This window comes from Rana temporaria, chromosome 4 (genome assembly GCF_905171775.1).
Source record: "Rana temporaria chromosome 4, aRanTem1.1, whole genome shotgun sequence".
NCBI lineage: Eukaryota > Metazoa > Chordata > Amphibia > Anura > Ranidae > Rana > Rana temporaria.
This window is the reverse complement of record NC_053492.1, coordinates 119,530,421-119,551,757: the sequence shown is the minus strand read 5'-3', so window position 1 is coordinate 119,551,757 and position 21,337 is coordinate 119,530,421. Positions and strand designations below refer to the sequence as shown.

The 21,337-nt window shown below is 46.1% G+C and overlaps 1 protein-coding gene across 2 annotated transcripts in view; it reads left to right on the top strand.

Annotated features, from left to right (window-relative positions):
- The window catches only part of GIGYF2 (GRB10 interacting GYF protein 2), a 183,988-nt gene that overhangs the window by 34,526 nt on the left and 128,125 nt on the right, over positions 1–21,337 (top strand). For both annotated transcript variants that reach the window (XM_040348946.1, XM_040348947.1), the window contains exons 5-6: positions 12,394–12,514; positions 16,723–16,831. In XM_040348946.1, coding sequence (XP_040204880.1) covers positions 12,394–12,514; positions 16,723–16,831 — 230 coding nt within the window. The remainder of the gene's footprint in view (positions 1–12,393; positions 12,515–16,722; positions 16,832–21,337) is intronic.

Here is a 21,337-nt window from a genome sequence, read left to right as displayed (position 1 = left end):
AAAATGACATTAGAATTGCTGTTTAACTTGTAATGCATAACTTGTAATACCAACGGCCACCGCCAGATGGTGCCAGCTCACACAAGGAAGAGCTGGGGACTTCACAAGGCCGCAAAGCCGCGGCCTCAATTACCGGACATCACAGGGCCCCCTGCAATCAAGCGGTGGGGGAGGTGGGGGCCTAGTCCGCCGCGATCCTAGGCCGAAGCCGCGGCCTCACCTAAAACATCCTGCCCGCAGCGATCCTGGGAAAAGGCCACGAGCAGCAGATGCCAGGATCGCGGTGAGCTGCGGGCAGGATGTTTTAGGCGAGGCCGCGTCTTCGGCCTAGTCCACGGAGCGCCGGTCCTATGGAACAAAATTTTTATTTTTTTTGCCCACCTTCCAAGCCAAGTCGCCAGGACGCTATTTCTAGTCGCCCTGGCGACCGGGATTTGTCGAGCCCTGGTGTACAACTTTGTTTCTAGCTGTGATTGGTCACAGTGATCACTTGGTACAGACTGGGCCAATCACGGGCCATCTGTGCCATATGAGCTGTCGCCAATCACAGCTAATCGAAACAACCTGAATGAATCAATTTCATTCAAAAAAATGCTTACATGTACAGGGAGTGCAGAATTATTAGGCAAGTTGTATTATTGAGGATTAATTTTATTATTGAACAACAACCATGTTCTCAATGAACCCAAAAAACTCATTAATATCAAAGCTGAATATTTTTGGAAGTAGTTTTTAGTTTTAGCTATTTTAGTGGGATATCTGTGTGTGCAGGTGACTATTACTGTGCATAATTATTAGGCAACTTAACAAAAAACAAATATATACCCATTTCAATTATTTATTTTTACCAGTGAAACCAATATAACATCTGAACATTCACAAATATACATTTCTGACATTCAAAAACAAAACAAAAACAAATAAGTGACCAATATAGCCACCTTTCTTTGCAAGGACACTCAAAAGCCTGCCATCCATGGATTCTGTCAGTGTTTTGATCTGTTCACCATCAACATTGCGTGCAGCAGCAACCACAGCCTCCCAGACACTGTTCAGAGAGGTGTACTGTTTTCCCTCCTTGTAAATCTCACATTTGATGATGGACCACAGGTTCTCAATGGGGTTCAGATCAGGTGAACAAGGAGGCCATGTCATTAGTTTTTCTTCTTTTATACCCTTTCTTGCCAGCCACGCTGTGGAGTACTTGGACGCATGTGATGGAGCATTGTCCTGCATGAAAATCATGTTTTTCTTGAAGGATGCAGACTTCTTCCTGTACCACTGCTTGAAGAAGGTGTCTTCCAGAAACTGGCAGTAGGACTGGGAGTTGAGCTTGACTCCATCCTCAACCCGAAAAGGCCCCACAAGCTCATCTTTGATGATACCAGCCCAAACCAGTACTCCACCTCCACCTTGCTGGCGTCTGAGTCGGACTGGAGCTCTCTGCCCTTTACCAATCCAGCCACGGGCCCATCAAGACTCACTCTCATTTCAGCAGTCCATAAAACCTTAGAAAAATCAGTCTTGAGATATTTCTTGGCCCAGTCTTGACGTTTCAGCTTGTGTGTCTTGTTCAGTGGTGGTCGTCTTTCAGCCTTTCTTACCTTGGCCATGTCTCTGAGTATTGCACACCTTGTGCTTTTGGGCACTCCAGTGATGTTGCAGCTCTGAAATATGGCCAAACTGGTGGCAAGTGGCATCTTGGCAGCTGCACGCTTGATTTTTCTCAGTTCATGGGCAGTTATTTTGCGCCTTGGTTTTTCCACACGCTTCTTGCGACCCTGTTGACTATTTTGAATGATACGCTTGATTGTTCGATGATCACGCTTCAGAAGCTTTGCAATTTTAAGAGTGCTGCATCCCTCTGCAAGATATCTCACTATTTTTGACTTTTCTGAGCCTGTCAAGTCCTTCTTTTGACCCATTTTGCCAAAGGAAAGGAAGTTGCCTAATAATTATGCACACCTGATATAGGGTGTTGATGTCATTAGACCACACACCTTCTCATTACAGAGATGTACATCACCTAATATGCTTAATTGGTAGTAGGCTTTCGAGCCTATACAGCTTGGAGTAAGACAACATGCATAAAGAGGATGATGTGGTCAAAATACTCATTTGCCTAATAATTCTGCACTCCCTGTATCATTGGAAAAATATTGCCATATGCAAACATGTGTAAAAAAATTAAATACTAATCGCTTCCCCAGAGTAGTAGAATGACCAGGGCAATATAATGTTGCCATAGTAACAAAGTGTGTTAAAAAAAAAAAATTTAGATTTTCGTACCGTCGGTGTCCTTGATCACTGCCACGCCCATTCTATGATGCTGTACAATGACAATATGTAAAAAAAAACAAATTATTTCTTAATTTTCCAAATAATGACAAAAATGAGAACTTCAAAAAACTTGCCATGCCTCTTACTAAATACCCTGGACTGTCTACATTCCAAAAAGGGGTCATTTGGGGGAGATCTGTACTGTCCTGACATTTTTGCACCTCAAGAAATGAGATGGGCTGTCGGTATATCAGGATTGATACATTTTCAGATGTATACCATGGTTTGTGGACTGTATAACTTTCTTACAGACTAATATACTGTGATTTGGGTTATTTTCACCAAAGAAATGTGACAGAATACATTTGACCTAAATTCATGAAAATGAAAGATGATTTATTGGCAAAACTTTATAATGGAAAAAGGACGTGTTTTTTTTTGTTTTTTTTTTTTGTCTGTTTTATTTTTATATTAAGAGGGTAAATGATGAGAGGTTCCTTGGATAATGATACCACCATTACACCAGATGAGCCAATCTTATTTTTTGTGAATGCTTTTTAATCCTTTGATAATCCTTTTACTTGCGATACTACACTTAGCTGGCAATACCTTCCTTCACCTTTACCCCTATTGGTCTTCTCAGAGCTGGTCACAACTCTGAGGATAACAGCCATGGGTGGTCCCGAACCCCCCCCCCCCCCAGTTCTCCTACAACATATTAGAGCTATTGATGGACTTGTTACTACCTGCTTACATCCAGGTTATATAGTGAGACATACAGTGGGGAAAAAAAGTATTTAGTCAGCCACCAATTGTGCAAGTTCCCCCACTTAAAAAGATGAGAGGCCTGTAATTGTCATCATAGGTATACCTCAACTATGAGAGACAAAATGTGGAAACAAATCCAGACAATCGCATTGTCTGTCTGATTTGGAAAGAATTTATTTGCAAATTAATGGTGGAAAATAAGTATTTGGTCACCTACAAACAAGCAAAATTTCTGTCTCTCACAGACCTGTATCTTCTTCTTTAACCACTTCCCGCCCGGCCTATGGCCGATTTACGTCCGGGAAGTGGTTATGAAATCCTGACAGGGCGTTCTAGAACGTCCTCCAGGATTTCATGCCGCGCGCGCCCGTGGGGGCGCGCATCGCGGCGATCGGTGATGCGGGGTGTCAGTCTGACACCCTGCATCTCCGATCTCGGTAAAGAGCCTCCGGCGGAGACTCTTTACCACGTGATCAGCCGTGTCCAACCACGGCTGATCACGATGTAAACAGGAAGAGCCGTTGATGGCTCTTCCTCACTCGCGTCTGACAGACGCGAGTAGAGGATAGCCGATCGGCGGCTCTCCTGACAGGGGGGGTTCGCGCTGATTGTTTATCAGCGCAGCCCCCCCTCGGATCGCCACACTGGACCACCAGGGATGCCCACCCTGGAGCACCAGGGTGGGCAAAAAAAAAAAAAAAACCTGCAAAAAAATAAAAATAAAAAAAAAAGCATTAAAAAAAAGAAAGATGCCAGTCAGTGCCCACAAATGGGCACTGACTGGCAACCTGGCAAAAATCAGTGCTGCCACCCCAGTGTCCATCAGCGCCACCCCAGTGTCCATCAGCGCCACCCCAGTTTCCATCAGTGCCACCCCACAGTGCCCATCCATGCCCAGTGCCCACCTATCAGTGCCCATCTGTGCCACCCATAAGTATCCATCTGTGCCGCCCATGAGTGCCCAGTGCCGCCTATGTGTGCCCATCAGTGCCGCCTATGTGTGCCCATCAGTGCCGCCTATGTGTGCCCATCAGTGTCGCATACCAGCGCCGCCAATCAGTGCCACCTCATCTGTGCCCGTCAGTACTACCTCATCGATGTCCATCAGTGCCATCTCATCGGTGCCCATTAGTGCCGCCATATCAGTGCCCGTAATTGAAAGAGAAAACGTATTTCCAAACAAATTAACAGAAAAAAATAAAAACGTATTTTTTTTTTCCAAATTTTCAGCCTTTTTTTAGTTGTTGCGCAAAAAAAAAATCGCAGAGGTGATCAAATACCACCAAAAGAAAGCTCTATTTGTGGGGAAAAAAGGACGCCAATTTTGTTTGGGTACAGTGTAGCATGACCGCGCAATTGCCATTCAAAGTGCGACAGTGCTGAAAGCTGAAAATTGGCTTGGGCGGGAAGCTGCGTAAGTACCTGGTATGGAAGTGGTTAAGAGGCTCCTCTGTCCTCCACTCATTACCTGGTATTAATGGCACCTGTTTGAACTTGTTATCAGTATAAAAGACACCTGTCCACAACCTCAAACAGTCACACACCAAACTCCACTATGGTGAAGACCAAAGAGCTGTCGAAGGACACCAGAAACAAAATTGTAGACCTGCACCAGGCTGGGAAGACTGAATCTGCAATAGGAAAGCATCTTGGTGTGAAGAAATCAATTGTGGGAGCAATAATTAGAAAATGGAAGACATACAAGACCACTGATAATCTCCCTCTCTCTGGGGCTCCATGCAAGATCTCACCCGTGGGGTCAAAATGATCACAAGATTTGTGAGCAAAAATCCCAGAACCACACGGGGGGACCTAGTGAATGACTTGCAGAGAGCTGGGACCAATGTAATGAAGGCTACCATCAGTAACGCGCTACGCGGCCAGGGACTCAGATCCTGCAGTGCCAGACGTGTCCCCCTGCTTCAACCAGTACATGTCTGGGCCCGTCTGAGGTTTGCTAGAGAGCATTTGGATGATCTAGAAGAGGATTGGGAGAATATCATATGGTTAGATGAAACCAAAGTAGAACTGTTTTTGGTAGAAACACAACTCGCCGTGTTTGGAGGAGAGAGAATGCTGAGTTGCAACCAAAGAACACCATACCTACTGTGAACCATGGGGGTGGCAACATCATGCTTTGGGGCTGTTTCTCTGCAAAGGGAACAGGACGACTGATCCATGTACATGAAAGAATAAATGGGGCCATGCATCGTGAGATTTTGAGTGCAAACCACCTCCCATCAGCAAAGGCATTGAAGATGAAACGTGGCTGGGTCTTTCAGCATAACAATGATCCCAAACGCACCGCCCGGGCAACAAAGGAGTGGCTTCGTAAGAAGCATTTCAAGGTCCTGGAGTGGCCTAGGCAGTCTTCAGATCTCAACCCTATAGAAAACCTTTGAGGGAGTTGAAAGTCTGTGTTGCCCAGCGACGGCTTCAAAACATCACTGCTCTAGAGGAGATCTGTCTGGAGGAATGGGCCAACATACCAGCAACAGTGTGCGACAACCTTGTGAAGACTTGCAGAAAACCTCTGTCATTGCCAACAAATGATATATAACAAAGTATTGAGATGAACTTTTGATATTGACCAGATACTTATTTTCCATCATTTGCAAATTCTTTCCAAATCAGACAAATATGATTGGATTTGTTTCCACATTTTTGTCTCTTTTTCTCAGTAGGCCATACCAGCTGTCACAGAGCCCTCTATTCCATCCTGCTTCTCAGTCACTAGCTTTAACGGCATGTCTGAAGCCTCGGTTTTGTAGCAAGCATTGCAGAGTATCACAGGAATATAACCACTTCCCGACGGCCGTACGAATATGTGCGGCCGCAGGGTGTTTCTAAATCTGACAGGACGCTCTTCCAGGCGACTAGAGGGCGCCACATTCCTGAGATACCGATGCGCGTGCCTGGCGGCCGCGATGTCCGCCAGGCACTCGCAATCGGCGGTTACAGGGACAAGGACATGGATCTCTGTGTGTAAACGCACAGATCCATGTCCTGTCAGGGGAGAGGGGAGACCGATCTGTGTCCCTTGTACATAGGGACACAGCATCGGTCACCTCCCCCAGTCAAAGTTAGAACACACCCAGGGAATACATTTAACCCCTTCCATGCCCCCCTAGTGTTAACCCCTTCACTGCCAGTCACATTTATACAGTAATCGGTGCATTTTTATAGCACTGATCGCAGTATAAATGTGAATGGCGTCAAAAATGTGTCAAGTGTCCGATGTGTCCGCCATAACGTCGCAGTCCCAATAAAAATCGCAGATCGCCGCCATTACTAGTAAAAAAAAAATTATAATAAAAATTAATAATTCTGTCCCCTATTTTTTTTTTTTTTTTTTAACAAAAATATGTAGAATACGTATCGGCCTAAACTGAGAAAAATGTTTTTAAAAAAAAAAAAAAAATGGGCCATTTATTATAGTAACAAGTAAAAAATATTGACTTTTTTTCAAAATTGTCGCTCTTTTTTTGTTTATGGCGCAAAAAATAAAAACTGCAGAGGTGATCAAATACCACCAAAAGAAAGCTCTATGGGGAAAAAAGGACACCAATTTTATTTGGGAGCCATGTCGCACGACCACGCAATTGTCAGTTAAAGCGACGCAGTGCCAGAAGCTGAAATTTCACCTGGTCAGGAAGGGGTATACGTGCCCAGTAAGGAAGTGGTTAAGGGACAGTGGCCTGTGCCCTGTGTTGCACTCCCAAGACATGGAATTTTAAGTCAAGTCAAAATTCCTTTTATCTTAATCTGAAAGAAAATGAGGGAAGCACACGGTTGTGTACTCAAAAGCGTGACAGTTTTAAAAAAAATTGAAGGTACAAGACTTTAACCCAGAGTCTATGAATACTCAGTAGAGGTAGACCGATACATCGGCCAATATTTGGCCATTTTTGATAAATCGGCCGATTTTTATTATAAAAATTAGGCTATTTTACACTGACCGCCTTTCCTCCTCCCTTCTCCACACTCGGCGACTCTGGCAGCATCAAGCGCCGCGAGTGTGAAACTGACAAGTAACAAAGGAGAGAGAGGAGCTGTGTAGCTTGATGCTGGGGTGGGCGGACAGCAGCTATATTGCACCAGCCAATGGGATTGTATCTGGGCAGGCCGCTACGTGTATGTGGCCCCGCCCCCTTTCTAAAGCAGACCAATCCTTGGCTGGTGTAATTTAGCTGCTGGGTCCCGCCCACCCCCGACATCGAGCTGACAGCTCCTCCCTCTCCTCTTAGTTTCACACAGTTACACTTGGCTTGGTGTGAAACCTGCCAGTGCCAACCAGTTTCAATTGCCAGTGCCACTGCCAATCGGCGCCATCTGTCAGTGCCACATGCCAGTTCCAGACCAGTGCCCTGTCAGTGCCAAACCAGTGCCATCTGTACTGAGGACATCAAGTGTGTGCTAGAGTGACAGGAGTAAGCACGAAGGAGTGGAGTAGGTGAGGTGTGTGCGTTTTCTTTTTTTTTTTTTAAATTGGCCTAAAATATCGGCCACAAAAATCGGCATCATATATCGGCCACCGGCTGTCCCAATTTCTAAATATTGGCATCGGCCAGAGAAAAACCCATATCGGTCTACCTCCTAATACTCAGCCAGTATCCTGTACGCCAAGATAATGGGTTTACAGGTAAGTACCAGTAAATAACATATCCTGGAGTACAGTACAGAGCACCAGTCCCTCCTGTCTCACCTGTCTTTCCTGTGATCTGTTGCTAGTTAACAAAACTGGATGCTCATGGAGTGGGCAGGGTTGTACAGGAGCAGACCCAATGAAGTTTTTGCCAGTATCCAATCACCTGAATGGAGTGGCGAAAAAAAAAAAAAAATTCCCAGACATGGTTAAACTGAGTTAGTAAGCAGCTTTATAAAATTTCTTGTGTGATCACACAGCTGGAGGAGCGGAAAAGTGTGTAGATTTGATTGTTGTGAAAAAGCGATGGCAGCATCAACAAACACTTTTTTTGATTTTGGAAGGAGAGGGTGGTGGCAGTATCAGTTGCTGGTCTTTTCATTTAGACCAGGGGTCTCCAAACTTTTTACTTCGAGGGCCACATTGTATATTTTACAGATATTCGCGGGCCGAAAAAAAAAAAGCTATTTAAAAATGACTCCTCAGCTATGGAATAGAGTAGAATTAAAAAAAGGATCCCCCTGACACTTGTGTCCCTCATCAGAACCCCCTCCACACTTGTGTCCCTCATCAGAGCCCCCTCCACACTTGTGTCCCTCATCAGAGCCCCCTCACACTTGTGTCCCTCATCAGAGCCCCCTCACACTTGTGTCCCTCATCAGAACCCCCTCCACACTTGTGTCCCTCATCAGAACCCCCTCCACACTTGTGTCCCTCATCAGAGCCCCCTCACACTTGTGTCCCTCATCAGAGCCCCCTCACACTTGTGTCCCTCATCAGAGTCCCCTCACACATGTGTCCCTCATCAGAGTCCCCTCACACATGTGTCCCTCATCAGAACCCCCTCCACACTTGTGTCCCTCATCAGAGCCCCCTCCACACTTGTGTCCCTCATCAGAGCCCCCTCACACTTGTGTCCCTCATCAGAACCCCCTCCACACTTGTGTCCCTCATCAGAACCCCCTCCACACTTGTGTCCCTCATCAGAGCCCCCTCACACTTGTGTCCCTCATCAGAACCCCCTCCACACTTGTGTCCCTCATCAGAGCCCCCTCCACACTTGTGTCCCTCATCAGAGCCCCCTCACACTTGTGTCCCTCATCAGAGCCCCCTCACACTTGTGTCCCTCATCAGAACCCCCTCCACACTTGTGTCCCTCATCAGAGCCCCCTCACACTTGTGTCCTTCATCAGAACCCCCTCCACACTTGTGTCCCTCATCAGAACCCCCTCCACACTTGTGTCCCTCATCAGAGTCCCCTCACACTTGTGTCCCTCATCAGAGTCCCCTCACACATGTGTCCCTCATCAGAGCCCCTCACACTTGTGTCCCTCATCAGAACCCCCTCCACACTTGTGTCCCTCATCAGAACCCCCTCCACACTTGTGTCCCTCATCAGAACCCCCTCCACACTTGTGTCCCTCATCAGAGCCCCCTCACACTTGTGTCCCTCATCAGAGCCCCTCACACTTGTGTCCCTCATCAGAGCCCCTCACACTTGTGTCCCTCATCAGAGTCCCCTCACACTTGTGTCCCTCATCAGAGCCCCTCACACTTGTGTCCCTCATCAGAGCCCCTCACACTTGTGTCCCTCATCAGAGCCCCTCACACTTGTGTCCCTCATCAGAACCCCCTCACACTTGTGTCCCTCATCAGAACCCCCTCACACATGTGTCCCTCATCAGAGTCCCCTCACACTTGTGTCCCTCATCAGAACCCCCTCACACATGTGTCCCTCATCAGAGTCCCCTCACACTTGTGTCCCTCATCAGAGCCCCTCACACTTGTGTCCCTCATCAGAACCCCCTCACACATGTGTCCCTCATCAGAGCCCCTCACACTTGTGTCCCTCATCAGAGCCCCCTCCAAACTTGTGACCCTCATTAGAGGCCCTCACACTTGCGTCCCTCATCAGAGTCCCCTCCACACTTGTGTCCCTCATCAGAGCCCCTCACACTTGTGTCCCTCATCAGAACCCCCTCACACTTGTGTCCCTCATCAGAGCCCCCTCCACACTTGTGTCCCTCATCAGAGCCCCCTCCACACTTGTGTCCCTCATCAGAGCCCCCTCACACTTGTGTCCCTCATCAGAACCCCCTCCACACTTGTGTCCCTCATCAGAGCCCCCTCACACTTGTGTCCCTCATCAGAGCCCCCTCACACTTGTGTCCCTCATCAGAACCCCCTCCACACTTGTGTCCCTCATCAGAACCCCCTCCACACTTGTGTCCCTCATCAGAGTCCCCTCACACTTGTGTCCCTCATCAGAGTCCCCTCACACATGTGTCCCTCATCAGAGCCCCTCACACATGTGTCCCTCATCAGAACCCCCTCCACACTTGTGTCCCTCATCAGAGCCCCCTCACACTTGTGTCCCTCATCAGAGCCCCCTCCACACTTGTGTCCCTCATCAGAGTCCCCTCACACTTGTGTCCCTCATCAGAGTCCCCTCACACATGTGTCCCTCATCAGAACCCCCTCCACACTTGTGTCCCTCATCAGAACCCCCTCCACACTTGTGTCCCTCATCAGAACCCCCTCCACACTTGTGTCCCTCATCAGAGCCCCCTCACACTTGTGTCCCTCATCAGAGCCCCCTCACACTTGTGTCCCTCATCAGAACCCCCTCACACTTGTGTCCCTCATCAGAACCCCCTCACACATGTGTCCCTCATCAGAGTCCCCTCACACTTGTGTCCCTCATCAGAACCCCCTCACACATGTGTCCCTCATCAGAGTCCCCTCACACTTGTGTCCCTCATCAGAGCCCCTCACACTTGTGTCCCTCATCAGAACCCCCTCACACATGTGTCCCTCATCAGAGCCCCTCACACTTGTGTCCCTCATCAGAGCCCCCTCCAAACTTGTGACCCTCATTAGAGGCCCTCACACTTGCGTCCCTCATCAGAGTCCCCTCACACTTGTGTCCCTCATCAGAACCCCCTCCACACTTGCGTCCCTCATCAGAACCCCCTCACACTTGCGTCCCTCATCAGAACCCCCTCCACACTTGTGACCCTCATCAGAACCCCCTCCACACTTGTGTCCCTCATCAGAGCCCCCTCCACACTTGTGTCCCTCATCAGAACCCCCTCCACACTTGCGTCCCTCATCAGAGCCCCTCACACTTGCGTCCCTCATCAGAGTCCCCTCCACACTTGCGTCCCTCATCAGAGCCCCTCACACTTGCGTCCCTCATCAGAGTCCCCTCCACACTTGCGTCCCTCATCAGAGTCCCCTCCACACTTGCGTCCCTCATCAGAACCCCCTCCACACTTGCGTCCCTCATCAGAGTCCCCTCCACACTTGCGTCCCTCATCAGAACCCCCTCCACACTTGCGTCCCTCATCAGAACCCCCTCCACACTTGTGACCCTCATCAGAACCCCCTCCACACTTGTGACCCTCATCAGAGTCCCCTCACACTTGTGTACCCCCATCAGAGTCCCTGCACACATGTCCCCCCCATCAGAGTCCCTGCACACGTGTCCCATCAGAGTTCCTGCACACATGTGTCCCCCCATCAGAGTCCCTGCACACATGTGTCCCCCCCATCAGAGTCCCTGCACACATGTGTCCCCCCATCAGAGTCCCTGCACACATGTGTCCCCCCCATCAGAGTCCCTGCACATGTGTCCCCCCATCAGAGTCCCTGCACATGTGTCCCCCCATCAGAGTCCCTGCACACATGTGTCTCCCCCATCAGAGTCCCTGCACACATGTGTCTCCCCCATCAGAGTCCCTGCACACATGTGTCTCCCCCATCAGAGTCCCTGCACACATGTGTCTCCCCCATCAGAGTCCCTGCACACATGTGTCCCCCCATCAGAGTCCCTGCACACATGTGTCCCCCCATCAGAGTCCCTGCACACATGTGTCCCCCCCCCCCCCCCCCCCCCCCCCATCAGAGTCCCTGCACACATGTGTCTCCCCCATCAGAGTTCCTGCACACCCCCCTGAACATCTACATCCCCATCGGAGCCCCCCTCTTAACTTGTGTGAAGCCCAGCCTCCTCCAGCACATTTTTCTCCCCATCACCTTCTGCTATTCCCCGTAGATCAGTGTGTTCTGTGCTGCTTCTCTGAAGAGCTGGTTTAGAGCAGACACACACTGCACTTGCCGGGTCCCGCCCCTCTTACACGGACAAGCTGTTACAGCAAAGATGAAACTTAATCTAACTCCGGGGGAGGAGCTGGGAGGAGCAGCAGGTCTGCACTGAAACACAGGCTTTGTTGGGACACTCCCTCAATGCCTGTCAGAAGGCAAAGCAAGCCCCGCAATTTGAGCAGACTCCGTTCCTGCAGTGAGTCTGGTGACTGAAGCTGCGGGCCGGACAAAACCTCCTAACGGGCCGGATGTGGCCCGCGGGCCGTACTTTGGAGACCCCTGATTTAGACAATGCTCAATAATTTGGTGTCTGTGCCCTCCTTGGGAATTAGTGGCGTTATGTTCTGTCTGTCTGTCTGACGACCACTACTTCATGTCATAGAGGAGCAATTCCTTCCACTAAAAATAATGTATTTTCTCTGCATCATTTCAAGGGTGGCCAGTTTAGGTCTAGATAGGATCTAGATTAACTCTTATTTTTTGACATATGAAGCTGCTCTGTTATCTTTTAAGATGATAAATATTACCCAGTTACTAATGTTTCCCTGTTTCCTTTACTAATCAATCGCTAATGTTTCTTTTTTTGCCCACAGAGAAACTTCTCAATGTCTGTTAACAGTACTGCTGTGCTGCGCCTCATGGGGAGGGGCACTGGTGTTGGAGGAGGGACAGTAGTAGGGGTTCCTAGAGGTCGCAGTTCTTCCAGAGGTCGAGGTAAGTAGGGAGTAAAGGTTCTAGGTTTTTTCCCTGTGTACATAGACATTCCAATATTTCTCTGCCCAATTTTTAAAAATTTTTTGTGACTTGAGTGAAGCAGAGTTCAGTATTTAAGTGAGTCTTTACTGCCATGCAAGGATATTGATAGAATCATCCAACTCAATGCCTAACCTTTTGAAATAAAATTTTGACTAACAAACTTTATTGTGCTGTACAAGGGCTTTTCTATTACCTAAAATAATTAGTAGTTCAATTACTTCATTACCAGGATATATCAATATAATTGTATTACCTTGCTACTCCTGTATAGACCACAGCAGGTACAATCTTCTACAGAAAGCTAGTATATACAGTAGCTCACAAAAGGTGAGTACACCCCTCACATTTTTGTAAATATTTTATTATCTTTTTTGTGACAACACTGAAGAAATGACACTTTGCTACAATATAAAATAGTGAGTGTAAATTTTCTGTCTCAAAATAACTCGACACACAGCCATTAATGTCTAAACTGTTGACAACAAAAGTGAGTACACCCCTAAGTGAAAATGTCCAAATTGGGCACAAAGTGACTATTTTGTGTGGCCACCATTATTTTCCAGCACTACTTTAACCCTCCTGGGCATGGAGTTTACCAGAGCTCCACAGGTTGCCACTGGAGTCCTCTTACACTCCTCCACGATGACATCTTGGAGCTGGTGGATGTTGGAGATCTTGCGCTCCTCCACCTTCCATTTGAGTATGCCCCACAGATTGCTTAATGGGGTTTAGGTCTGGAGATATGCTTGGCCAGTCAATCGCCTTTACTTCTTTAGCAAGGCAGTGGTCGCCTAGGAGGTGTGTTTGGGGTCGTTATGTTTATTTGTATACGGCCCTGCGGCCCAGTCTCCGAAGGGAGGGGATCATGCTCTACCCAAGTATGTAACAGTACATGTTGAAATTCATGGTTTCCTCAATGAACTGTAGCTCTCCAGTGTCGGCAGCCCTCATGCAGCCCCAGACCATGACACTCCCACCACCACGCTTGACTGTAGAGACACACTTGTCTTTGTACTCAACTGGTTGCCTTCACACACACTTGACACAATCTGAACAAAATAAGTTTATCTTGGTCATAACACAGGACATGGTTCCAGTAATCCGTGTCCTTGGTCTGCTTGTCTTCAGCAAACTGCAGGCTTTCTTGTGCATCATCTTTAAAAGAGGCTTCCTTCTGGGACGACAGCCATGTCGACCAATTTGATGCCGTGTGCGGCGTATGTTCTGAGCACTGACATGCTGACCCCCTTCAACCCCTTCAACCTCTGCAGCAGTTCTGGCAGAACTCGTTCGTCTATTTCCCAAAGACAACCTCTGGATATGACGCACGTACACTCAACTTATTTTGTCGACAATTGCAAGGCCTGTTCTGAGTGGAACCTGTCCTGTTAAATCGCTGTATGATCTTTGCCACCGTGCTGCAGCTCAGTTTCCGGGTCTTGGCAATCTTCTTATAGCCCAGGGCATCTTTATGTAGTGCAACAATTCTGTTTCAGATCCTAAGAGTTCTTTGCCATGAGGTGCCATGTTGAACTTCCAGTGACCAGTGTGAGAGCCCCCATTCACACCTGAGACCTTGTAACACGAACAATTCGCATGACACAGTGATGGAAATGGCTAATTGGGCCCAATTTGGACATTTTCACTTAGGGGTGTACTCTCTCTTGTTGCCAACGGTTGCCAAACTCCAATTGACTCCCCCATTGTTGCCAGCTGTTGCTGGTCTTCCTTCTGAATCAAGTGGTTATTCCCCTAGTTTCTATGATTTTATATGGTGGAAAGATTTTGGGGGTTCTACACCCCATTTTTTACAGACCCCATTTTGAATTTAAAGGCCCAAAAATTTCTTTATTTAGGTTCAAAAATATTTTTTTACATGATGTCCAGTGGTCAAAGAATCAACTCCTGTGTCCTTTTTTAACCACTTGAGATCCGCGCTATAGACGAAATACGTCCGCAGCGCGGCTCTCAAGTGCCCGTTTAAACACGGCCTCTTATGTGCATTACCCGCGCGCCACTGGGTGGCGCGCGGCGGGTAAAAACTGTCCCGGCGCATCGCCGGGACAGTTGGGAAGACCCGATTCGTGTACCTGGCGGCCGCGATGTCCGCCGGGTATACGCGATCGTCGGTGACACGGCAGGTGACAGCAGGGACGTGGAGCTCTGTGTGTAAACACAGAGCTCCACGTCCTGTCAGGGAGAGAGGAGACCGATCTGTGTCTCTTGTACATGGAGACACAGCATCGGTCACCTCCCCCAGTCACCCCCCTCCCCCCACACAGTTATAACACACCCAGGCTACACAGTTGACCCCTTCCTCACCCCCTAGTGTTAACCCCTTCACTGCCAGTCACATTTATACAGTAATTCGTGCATTTTTATAGCACTGATCGCTGTATAAATGTGAATGGCGCCAAATTTGTGTCAAAAGTGTCCGATACGTCCGCCGCAATATCGCAGTCCCAATAAAAATCGCAGATCGCCGCCATTACTAGTAAAAAAAAAAATAATAAAAAAAATCATAATTCTGTTCCCCATTTTGTAGGCGCTATAACTTTTGCGCAAACCAGTCGCTTATTGCGATTTATTTTTATTTTTATTTTTTTTTACGTATCGGCCTTAACTGAGAAAAAAAATAGTTTTTTAAAAAAAAAATTGGGATATTTATTATAGCAACAAGTAAAAAAAATATATATTTTTTTTAAATTGTTGCTCTTTTTTTGTTTATAGCGCAAAAAATAAAAACCGCAGAGGTGATCAAATACCACCAAAAGAAAGCTCTATTTGTGGGGAAAAAAGAACGCCAATTTTGTTTGGGAGCCACGTCGCACGACCGCGCAATTGCCAGTTAAAGCGACGCAGTGCCGGACGCTGAGATTTCGCCTGGGAACGAAGGGGGTTTATGTGCCCAGTAAGCAAGTGGTTAAATTTGTGGCTTGAGTGCAGCAGAGTATGCTCCAAGCAAAGTTTCTGCAGTGGCCAATCGGGACATTGGTAGTGTCATATAACCCCTATGGTCTAGACATCTACTCCAGTGTACTATACCGATATGGCATTTACAGGAAATGTAAAAAAAAAAAATTGTACTTATTTTTATATCCATTTCTTGGAGTTCATTGAGGGACCTTATAATCCTAATCCTGGTATTGCTTTTAAACAAAACTAATGCATGCTGTTATAACAGCCTGATCACTTTGTTGTTTGCTAGTGTCCAATCCTTTTGTAGGTGGAAGTAATAACTTGATTGTCTCTGAATCCTGGGTCCATTGGTGTCATTTAAACCCAGACCATGAAAAGCTCTCATTACATGCTATATATGCGTGTTCGTACTCACAAAGCTACTATAAAGCATTTTTGTGTAGAGTTTGAAATACCTGGTTGATCCTGCCTTCAACTGCACCTCCACTATTTGTGTCCCAAGTACAGCCCCAGATTGTGTATACCAGCTGGTTCCTCTACAGAGCATGCTCATTTTCAGTTCCCCTTTAAGGTCTTCATTTCCTTTTTTGTCATCTGTGCAGCCCACATGACCATAGAGATACACATGTGGGTGTATACACAGTGGTAAATTACATTCCCATCCTTCCTTCTCCACGTCTTCCTGTTGCTAAACAATATAGGGATGGGATATAGTATGCTGAATAATTACATTTACTTAAACTCACAAAAACACTTTGTTTTAATATACATCAGTGTTTGGGGGGGGGAAAAAAACTACCCCATGTTAATTCACAAATACACTATTTTATGTTAAATACAGATGTTATAGGGAGCTGTACAACAGTTCTTTGATGTTTTGTAATCTGTTTTAATTTTAGTCATCATGTGACTGGCTCAGCACCAATCGGGGCTGTCCCGACAGACTCATTGTAGAGAGCATACACCAGCAAAGTAATAGAAGCCCCTCCCAAAGATCTTTCCCTGCAGATGCCAAAGAAAAGGGAAAGATCAGGTGACCACACAACAGCATTGCAGGAATAAGGTACCTAGAGGATTTAAAAAAAGGCAAAATACAGAAGTGGCATGATGTATATGATTTATGGGACTTAATTATGGCAATTAACACTTCTGTTTAGTATCACTTTAATGAACTCTAAGAAATAGATCTTGCGTTAAGTATGAAAATCCAATTTTTTGTAATATAGTATGTTGATCTAATTTTAAAGGCAGAGGAAGAGGAGAAGGTGGTTTCTACCAAAGAAGTTTTGATGAAGTTGAGAGTGGGTTTGGTCGAGGAGTCCGAGAGATGCATCGGTCACAAAGTTGGGAAGAAAGGTAAGATAACTTGCATCAATGAAAAAAGACAAATTCATTGCCTACATATTATAGCATTCTGTTTGTCTCACATGCTTGCTTTATAATCCGTTACCAAGTTATGACATGAGGATAAGTAAGTTTCTTTCTCGTCCATTGACTGACAGTCACATTATTGGGCTATACTGCTACCTACAGGAGGGTTAGAGGAAAAAAATGTAGGCCAGCCCAGAATAACGCTGCCTGCTACCAGCACGAAACAGTTTGGTGCTAGTGTTGTAGAAGAATAGACTTATTTTATTCAGCTCTGCTGTGTTAAAGACCAACCAGCATTTTTCAGTCTGGTATTTAAAATGCTACGTCCAGACCTCTCTGAACTGGGTGTTGTAGGGCTGGTCTGGAAGTGACACAGGCATGCTGTTCTGACAAGTGTACTTTCCAGATTCTATTATCGTAAAAACTAGCTGCAAAGCCCTTTCCAGGTCCAGAGCTGCTGGCATTGCCTCAGCACTTGTCTGGTCTCTGAACCTTTCTTTGTGAGTGAGCTGATTGAGCACCTGTAGCTAGTGCAAGTGCATAGGAGCACCTGTGCTCCATACAAACACCCACCCACCAAGGGTTAACTGCTTGTTGCATAGGTAGAGGAATAAATTGTAATGCTGGACAGACTGATTTGGTTGGAACTAAGGACCAGGATGGCTTGGTGGGTCCAGAATCTGTCTCTGGAATGAGGGGTGGTTCTTTCGTCCCAAGTTTTGGAAGATCTGCCAGATGGATTTCGGCCTTTAGGGCACCTTGGCCTTCTAGGGGGTTTGGTCATCAGAGGAGTTTTACCTCCTGATCAACATCTTGAAGCTTTGGCTGTTCCTGCGTTTGCATCACTAGACCCCATTACTGGAGCGTCATCCATTCCCTGCAGTATTGTGCACTAGTTTTAGGTAGGTGTGAAGAAATGCTGTAAAGTAAGAGTGCTTTCAAAAATATTTATGTAATTGTTTATTTTTATCAATTTACAAAATGCAAATTGAGTTAACATTAAAATTAGTATTTGGTGTGATTACCCTTTGGCTTCAAACCAACATGAATGCATACTTGCACATTTTGTACAATTGCACAAAGTCAGGGATTTTTTGGGGATTCAAGTGGGTATATGATCGGGCATATTGGATTGTTTTTGATATTTATTTTTATGGTTGAACTAGATGGACTTGTGTCTTTTCAACCTGACTATGAGCCAGGTATATGATTAACCAATTATCCTAAGCAAGTGCCAGTGATCATCAATTTCACATATAGGTTAAAAAACATTAACTGAAATGGAAACCGCTGTGTAGGAGGCTTAAAGCTGGATTAAGAAAAGCTAAACTCTATTAGTGCTAGTTCACACCAGATGCAGTTCGGTGTGCTTTTTTTCTGCACAAAATGCATGCACAGTGTTTTCCATGTATTCCAATGGCTCTAGTTCACACCAATGCAGTCAGTTTCTGCACCGGAAACTGAAAAGGAAAAAAAGTGCACGGAACTGCATCTGGTGTGAACTGGCCCTTGAGTATAAGGTTGTGGAAGGCAGTTTCATGTCGCAAGTCATACACCATGGCAAGACTGAGCACATCAACAAGACACAAGGTAGTTGTACTGCATTAGCAAGGTCACTCCCAGGCAAAGATTTCAAAGCAGACTGGAGTTTCAAGATGTGCTGTTTAATCTCTTTTGAAGAAGCAAAAAGAAACCGCCAATATTGAGGCCAAGGAAACTTAATGCCGCAGATAAGACACATTATGCTTCCCTTTGACATCAAAAGATGTCCAGCAGTGGCATCACCACACTGACCCAGGTACAACCATCTACTATCCAGAGAGGTCTGGCCAGAAGTTGAATTCATGAAATAATTGTGGCCAAAAAGCCATACCTCAGATATGAAAACAAGGCTAAGTGACTCAACTATGCATGAAAACATAAGGACTGGGGTGCAGAAAAATGGCAGCAGGTGTTTCGGACTAATGAATCAAAAAAATATTTCGCTGAAGGACTGGGAGCGGTAAAATATTAAGCGTCTGCAGACAACAGTGAGACCTAGTGGAGGTTCCCTGCAAGTTTGGGAGGGGTTGCGTTTCTGCCAATGGAGATGGAGATTTGGTCACCAGCAATGGTGTCCCTAGTGCTGAGAAATAGAGGCAGATTAATGCCATAGCAATCATGGAGGTGAGTGTTTGGCCCCAAATTTATTCTGCAGCAGGACAACAACCCCAAACATACAGCCAATGTCATTAAGAACTATATTCAGCATAAAAAACACATCCTGGAAGTGATGGCTTGGCCCCCCGCAGAGCCCTGATCTCAACATCAAATCTGCTGGGATTACACGGAGAGAGGGAAGGATTTGAGGCAGCCTACATCCACAGAAGGTCTGTGGTTAGTTCTTCAAGATGTTTGGAACAACCTGCCTGCTGAGTTCCCCTTAAACTGTGTGCGAGTGTACCTATAAGAAATTATGTATTTTGGTAATTGATACAAACTATTAACACTTCTATTTCTGAAAGCATTATTTTTTCAGACTTGCCTAAAACCTGTGCATAGCTGTGTGCATCAACCATTAGGAAGGTACCAGAATCCTCACTTTAGCAAATGAGGTAGATCGGATGCTGTGAGCGCAGAACTTCACATTTTAGCCTTGTGTGCCACGTGCATTCCAGGAGTAGACAGTTGACAAGCAGACTTTATTAGTAAACAACATATGGACCTGGGGAAATGGTCTCTTCACCAGGATGTATTCCAGGACCTATGTTAATGGGTACATCACGGATACTGGCTTTAAGGCCTCGTACACACGATCAGTCCATCCGATGAGAACGGTCCGAAGGACCGTTGTCATCGGTTAACCGATGAAGCTGACTGATGGTCCGTCGCGCCTACACACCATCGGTTAATTAACTGATCATGTCAGAACGTGGTGACGTAAAACACAGCGGCGTGCTGAAAAAATGAAGTTCAAAGCTTCCAAGCATGCGTCGACTTGATTCTGAGCATGCGCGGGTTTTTAACCAATGCTTTTGCATACCAACGATCGGTTTTGACCTATCGGTTAGGCGTCCATCGGTTCAATTTTAAAGCAAGTTCCTATTTTTTTGACCGAAGGTTTAACTAACCGATGGGGCCCACACACGATCAGTTTGGACCGATGAAAACGGGTCCATCAGACCATTCTCATCGGATGGACCGATCGTGTGTACGCGGCCTTACAGTTTGGCTGTTGGAGCCTAAGTTCAGAAAGACAGGGGCATCTCTGTATCAATGATTTGTGCATTGGTAGTTGCTGCCTTTCAACTTAAGCAGGACAATGGTTTTCTGTCTCCCTATCCAGCTTTTCTCACCAGAATGAAATTTTCCTTTGTCTGGATGTGACTTGGACTATGAGTCTTTTCCCGCCTCTTTCAGAAAGACTGCTGATCCTTTTTTTTTTTTTCATTCCAGTCATGTAAGGGTGCACCAGCTTTTTGTTCCACATCTATGGGTAGCTTAGAGTATAAGTACAAGCTTATGGACTCAATGATCGGGTTCTACTTTTTTTTTTTTTTTTTCTGTCAAGGCATATACTACTAAATATTTTTTGGGCCTTTCGGTATCTAGCAACTTTTTCCTAGATTTTTAAGACTGCCACCTAGTCTTCTGTTCACGTGTTCTTGAAGCTCTACCATGTTCAGGCCTCCTGCAATTCCAGCCTTGGGCGTTGGGTCTTCGAGCTGCAGGCATTCCCTAGTTTTATGTTTGTTTTCATGGCCCTGCTAGCATTTTTGTGCTGTTACCCACGCCTCAGTTGAAATGCTTTTGGACATCCGAAAGGTGGATAACTGTCCCTCAGTGAACAGGGGAGAAAATAGGATTTTTGTTCACTATAAAGTCCCTTTCTTTGAGTCATTTAGGGATGTGGGTTCCACCCATCTGTATTAATGATCAAATTATTAGAATTGTTTATAAAACTGGGGGTTGCTAGTAGTAGCAGGGGCTATCCTGGGCTGGCTCAGTTGTGTGTTTTGTGGGGGGGTTTTTTGCGAGTGGCCAGTTTTTTGGTAGGCAGCAGTATAACCCAAAGGTAAAAAAAAAGACCTCTGTCCCAAAGTGAATTCCAAGAAAAGGATTTTAGTGAGTACAACAATCCTAGTTTTCCATTGTAAAAGCAGCATTATCTGAGTTTATCTAGGTCATTCTGAAAGACTAAGTGCACTCAGAATTTTTGTCCCCTTCCCAGACCTAAGAGGTCCCATCCTCTACATATACACATTTACCAAGAGCTGACTACCATGACGATTTACGGCATTTAATTTACAGCAATCTATGAATATACTGACATTTCACTTCATATGTGATCACAAGGACAGGGCTATGTCTTCATCAGAAGCACAAACTGTGAAACTTCTTTTGTTTACTTGGATTGGGACGGTTTAGAACCTCTGTCAGGGTTTGTTATGTTCTTCTAACTGCATAGGAAGGAATCCTAATTTTAAGGGAAATATCCCTAAAGGATACAAA